Source organism: Abrus precatorius, unplaced genomic scaffold (genome assembly GCF_003935025.1).
Source record: "Abrus precatorius isolate BTA unplaced genomic scaffold, Abrus_2018 Scaffold6, whole genome shotgun sequence".
In the NCBI taxonomy this organism is placed as follows: Eukaryota; Viridiplantae; Streptophyta; class Magnoliopsida; order Fabales; family Fabaceae; genus Abrus; species Abrus precatorius.
Window position 1 is genome coordinate 18221057 of NW_020874406.1, and position 6166 is coordinate 18227222.

The 6166-nt window shown below is 28.3% G+C and overlaps 1 protein-coding gene across 1 annotated transcript; it reads right to left on the reverse strand.

Moving 5' to 3' along the window:
• Positions 1-2112: 2112 nt before the first annotated feature.
• Positions 2113-3204, reverse strand: LOC113870306 (bZIP transcription factor 27-like). The gene is made up of 3 exons (XM_027506901.1): positions 2806-3204; positions 2430-2507; positions 2113-2184 (listed from the first exon to the last, which is right to left on the reverse strand). The coding sequence occupies exons 1-3, from the start codon at positions 3202-3204 to the stop codon at positions 2113-2115; spliced, it is 549 nt and encodes a 182-aa protein (XP_027362702.1).
• Positions 3205-6166: the final 2962 nt, after the last annotated feature.

The window sequence follows — 6166 nt, forward strand, 5'->3', positions numbered from 1 at the left end:
AATATTTTTAAAAAGTGAAAAAGCATAACTATTGATTAAAACTTAACAAAATAAATTTAATTCTTTTTACAATTGCTATATATGTTATATCATATTTTGGATAAATGAAATTTAATTAATAATTAACATCTTGCAAATTTTTTGTTCCAAAATTGTTTTATTTTATACGGGACAAGTTTAATTTTTTTTTATGCGAGTAACAGCTCAACACAGTTTTTATGAATAACAAAATTTCATCCATAAAAAATAATATATCCTATAAAAAGTAAATATAACGTTTTTTTCAAACGATCTTCATAAGGATTACACGTTCTGAACTTCTTGTTACATTTTTTTTTTTTAATTCTAACAATCCACGTTTGTTTAACTTAAGAAGTGGATTTAAAATTGTATAAAAAATTGTTTTAGAAAGTATATAAACTAACAATTAATTTGTACTTGATTAAATTTATAAAAACAATTTCATTTTAGAAGTGTCTTTAATTTATTTAGATGTGATAACATATAATTTTTTTTGTTAAACTTACAATGAAAAATATTAAAAATTACTTTCCACCTCACTCATTCAACTATATTGTTTAAAAAATTGAAAGAAGCTTCTTAAAAAAATTTTAAATCCATAATTTTTCAACATTTTATCCAACTTAAAATACTTTGAGAGTTAATTTTTTTATTAAAAACAAAATCAAACTATCGGACTCCAACTCCTACACATGAATAGAGTAAAACCTAACAAAAAGAATGTTAGAAAAGTATGGTCATTTAAATGTTAGATAGCAAAAAATATTATAATTCATGTTACAACATTTACAACTAAATATTTTAATCGTTTAATATTTAAATTTTAATGATTTTTTATTATTTAGATATATTTGTCGTAATAAATATTGTTGGTTTGATAAAAGATAATAAATTTGTAAGATGATTAATATAATAAATAAATGATATGAGAAATAAATAAATAATTTTTTCTATAAAATTATGAATATCAATTATCTTTTAAATTTTGATACAGAACTTCAAATGTAAAATAAAAAAGAGAGAATATTTCAAAACTCGGCATTCAAACATTGCAGATTAGTAATTATTTGTCAAACAAAATTGAAAAGGTTTGGTTACACATTAATATTGTAAAATGATTGATAAAGTACAATTAATCACTTTTATTGTTTCGATAAACGAGTATTTGACTATTCGGGAACGTTTACTTTGCTAAAAAAATATTAAATTAATTCATTAAAATTGAAATTAAACTTATAAAAATAAAAGAATTATTATATAAAGCATATTGATTATAGTAAAATTATAAAAACATAATGAGCAGTTTTCTAACCAAATTTTATTGTTATTAATATTTTAAACTCGACTCTAAAAATTGAAGAAATCATTCACTAAAATTGTAATTGTTTTCTCCTTTTAAATAGTTTTAAATAATTAATTTAAAATAACTAAATCCAACCGATAAAGATACTCATTTGGACGCTTGGGAAAAGAACAAAACGTCCTGTCTTCGCAAATATCCTCCAGGAATGATAATACTCTCGCATCCTATTATGGGACGTGAGGTGAACGTAAGAAAGCAAAATATATTATTATAAAAATTAATAAAAAAATATAAAGAGAAAGATGTATGAAAACAAAATTGCCTCCCCTTTATAAACTACGCTTTTCGAAAAACTGTTGAATACTATAAAACCATCACTTATTTATAATCAGGGATTAATGTTTTCTAATTAATAGTAAAAAAGCATAAAACTATGATATAATAAAATATAACCGGTCAAAGTTATAGACAGGTGATAGTCACTGAGCCTCCAATAAATTTTCAAGCTTTGGGGTCGCACTCTCCCCACTAAACTTTCCGCATGAAGAAATTATAGTAAAGAACAAAAATGCAAAACGTCAAAATTAGTTAGGGGAGGAATGCCATAAAAAGACCCATCAAATTAAGTTCCTCCATGACGCAAAAGCACATTCTTCTTCTCATACATTCCCCAAATTGTAAAGATTTAAACGTGGAAGAGTCACTGCCACAATTCCAGAAATGCAATAAAACCCATTACATCATCATACACCCAAAAGGGACATTTGGGGTGGACTAGTAGACACTTCTCAAAATGGAGCCGTAGATGTTCTATATAGGCTCCCTTTCTTTATCTGCTGTGTGGCTGCGGCTTCACTCAACTGCAATCACAATCCCCTTAAACCAATCAGCTTCTATACGTGCAATATCAAAAGCATGTCTAGTTTACTCAAACACTGTATGAAGCCCAATAATCATATCTTATCAGATATTTACATTCAAAAAACTATATTTTTATAACATTCTCTGATTAATGCTCCTCTCTCTCTCTCTCTCTCTCTCTTCACGTCATACTACGTTCACTTTTCTTGAAACAAAAAGGCGAAAAATTATTATTTTCTTATACCTGTTGTTGCTGTCTTCTGAGTCTTGCATTCTCTTCCCTTAAGTGCTCAACTTTAAGCTCCAGCTCATTGGTGTAAGCCTGAAGAAACCATAGAGACATGTTAAGTAAATTAGAAAAAGAAAATGAATGATATGTACTTATTTTCCATTTTGTCAATAACAATATTTATTAAACAATAAAAGTGCGATAAATTAAAAGATATATAAGCACGAAAAGCGCTTATACCTCTCTTGTTAATACAACTCTTGTTATCTAATAACATTTATCTTTTATTTTTATTTTGGTGTGATGATTACATAAACCTATAATTCTGGGAGCTAGAAAGAGTTTGGCGAAAGTGAAAGTAAAGAAGGAAGAGCTTTTCCTGTTTTCTAGCTCGTGATCGTGCGGCGGATTCACGATTCTTGATCATACGCTTGTTTCTTCGGTCACCGAGGCTGCAATCAGGAAGGGTATCGGGAAATCTTTTGGTGCCCAAAGTGAAGGTGCGGAATGAGGAAGGGTTCGAGGGTTTGGGTGTAAGAGGATCAAAATGCAAGCTGAGAGCAGTGAGAGGGGGAGGGGGAGGGGGTGGGGGTGGGGCCGGAGAAGCAGGACGGTAAAGAGAAGCACTTTCTGAAGAAGCAGAAGACAGAATGGTGTTGGTGTTGTTTGGTGGGTCTATGGCCAGAAAGTCTTGAAAGATTACTCCTCCCAAGTTAGAATGGTTTGTTGTTGGACGAGTGTTTTGGTCGTTCAAGGAAGCCAGGTTGATGTCTTTCCACACCTCTTCCATGGTTTCAATTAATGAGAGAGATTTTGTGTTGTGTTTGTGTTTGTGTTTGTGTTTGTGTTTTCTTTAGCAGCGGTTGATGTTACGAGGGATTAAGAAAGAGAGAGTGGTAGGCGTGTCGAAAGGGAAGGGTCAGGGTCAGGCTCAGGCTCAGGCTCAGGGGAGTGAAGTTGTAGAGTACTGTTACAGTTTCCTTTGGTTTTTTCTTAACATTTCCCACCTCTCTCTGCACTTTGTGTGACTAGTCATGTCCAACTCTACACACGTGACACGTTACACGCGCGCCACCCACAACCCTACCCCTCCTTTTCCAATTTCCCTAAAACAACAGTTTTTTTTTCTCTCTTAATTTTTTCAATGAACAAAAAAACATTACTCTCTCTTCGTTTATGTTAAGGTATAAGTGACTCGCAAATGACAATTTTTATATTCTTTTGTTAAATTCAATCGTTAAGTTGTTCAACAATTCCTTTTTGCACTGCCCTACGAATTTAGGGTTATAGCAAACTGAACTGTTTGTACACGTATTATTACATATATGTGCATACAATGTTATACTTTTTAGTTATTGATCTCCATTCAATTATAAGCTCAAATTTCATTCTCACTTTTTTCACTGCCAAAATACTGCATGTGTTTACTATAATTTATCGTAATTCTAGAATTTCAGATTAACTATTGCTGCTGTTATTAAAAAAAAAATTATTAAGATAATTTTTCTTACTGTAGTATTTTTCTACCAAAAGTTTTATAGTTAATAAATAATTTACAACTTTATGCTAATAAATAAGAGATATATGTATATTGACAGTGTATGTTGTTTTTGTGTACTAATAAAATTATTTGTTAATATACTATATTTCATGATGTTTCGTTATCAAGATCCCATTGTTTAATTTAGTTCGTAAAAATCATGAACTATGAAAGGTATAGTTTATGGTAGGATAATAATAGCCTTGGATAACATTGCATAGTTATTTTTTTTAAGTTTGTTTGGTGGACATAATAAAATAAAATAAGAACAAGATAGGTTCTTATTTATTTTACAATTCATGTATATTAAAATGACAAAATAAATATATTATGTTATTTAATTTAATTTATTTTTTTTATTACACATTTTCATAATGACGAGGAGCTTTTTCTTAATTAATTATCTAAGAATACGAAGAATCTGTGCTACGCCTTATGCAGCTCATACGTATCACTGAGTTTCAGAGATTGTTTAGAAAATGATGAACAATGTGTTTCTACTAATCATAATTGGCAAGTTCCATAAAAAAATAAATTTAAATTTTTTTTAAAAAATGGGCAAGTCATTTTCTTGTCAAGATACCTGTCTAGCGTGACCCACTGCTCTACGATATGGTCCCTTTCTTTTTTAGGTGATGCCCATATACAGTAATATACTAATTTTTTTTCTTTTACTGTTTCACAGTTTGTCCGCATGTATCTTCCATCTTTTTATTTTATAGTAATTAATATCCTTAATTTTGTTCACTTTCCCCTTCTTTTTCATGATGTCCAACTTTAGGATCATCTAATCTAGTACCCTTTTTAATTTTAATCTCCATTTTGAACTCTGCTTTTACATTATTTTTCTGCTCGGAATCATCTAAATAACGAGGCTAAATTATTTAAAATATAATTGAACGGGTAAAAATAAATTGGCACACACAAAGTTAGTCATGTTAATAAATTACTTAAATTCAAATTAAAGATAAATAAAATTTCACTTTCTCATTTTATATTTCTTCTCAATTTAAATAAGTTGATTTTGCTATGTATCCATCTATCATATTATAAATGCAGTTTTATGTGTATTTTAAAGGAATATCAAATAAACTCAAAATATGAGTAATGAAGCATAGATATAAAATCATGAACTAATAAATTATTATTTTTACTATATTGATTGTCTTAACTTCAAGATAACTTGTTTTATAGCTTAATTATATATATGTTGACATACTCAAATTTAAATTACGATCAGCTTTGTACGATTACGTTTTGAAAATTAGACTAAATTAACCCGTTGATTGTACGATTTAACTAGCTAATAACATTCAATTGCATACAAACAAGTTTCTTTTATTCGATTCTAAATAGAATAACTTGATTCTTATATATATTTAATAATTTAGTATTCATCAATTCATATTTCATACATTTGTCAAGCGTTGAATTTTTCATTTGGAACATTTTATTAATATTTTATATTTTTTTCCTTTCATTCACTTGCACTTCCTTTATTGAATATTGAGGAAGTGTGGAAATATTTAAAATGGTTTTTTCACGGTTTAAAATTGGAATAAATTAATTAATAATAATAATCCATACTGTTATCTATCTTAATTAGAAATATGTAAAAAATTGTAATTTAAGATTGAAATGATTTAATAGTATATTTTATAATATAAATATGTTAATAATTTACGTTTGATATTGAACACTTTATCGTAGTTGTGGGATAATAAAGCAAGACCGTGCGCCTTAGCCCTAGCATAATAAGTACGAATCTGCGTAAATCAACTTTCCAAAATAAAAAGAATGAAAAAGAAAGGGAAAGGTTGATGTTAGTCCACTTGTTGAGCCACGAGAAGACCTGCTCCTCAATGTTTTAAGGACACACTGATTTGACACGTGCATCAGTTGCCAAAACACACGTGTAACCCCTGTTTCGTTTTAAATTATCAAATATATTTTAAACATGCCTATAAATTCATTTAAATTGTGTATTATTCATTCAAAATATTATTTGATATATATATATACACGATATTTTATATATTTTTTCAAGTCAAACAAATTCAAAACAAAACGATGCGTCAAATAAATAATTAATGTAAAAAATTATTTTACAAAAAGTATGGTAGGAATAAATTAATTATTTCGTTAGAAGATTGTTGCAGTATTTACTTGATTTTAAATAACTATTATTTTCAGCAATATTTTTAAGTAGCAT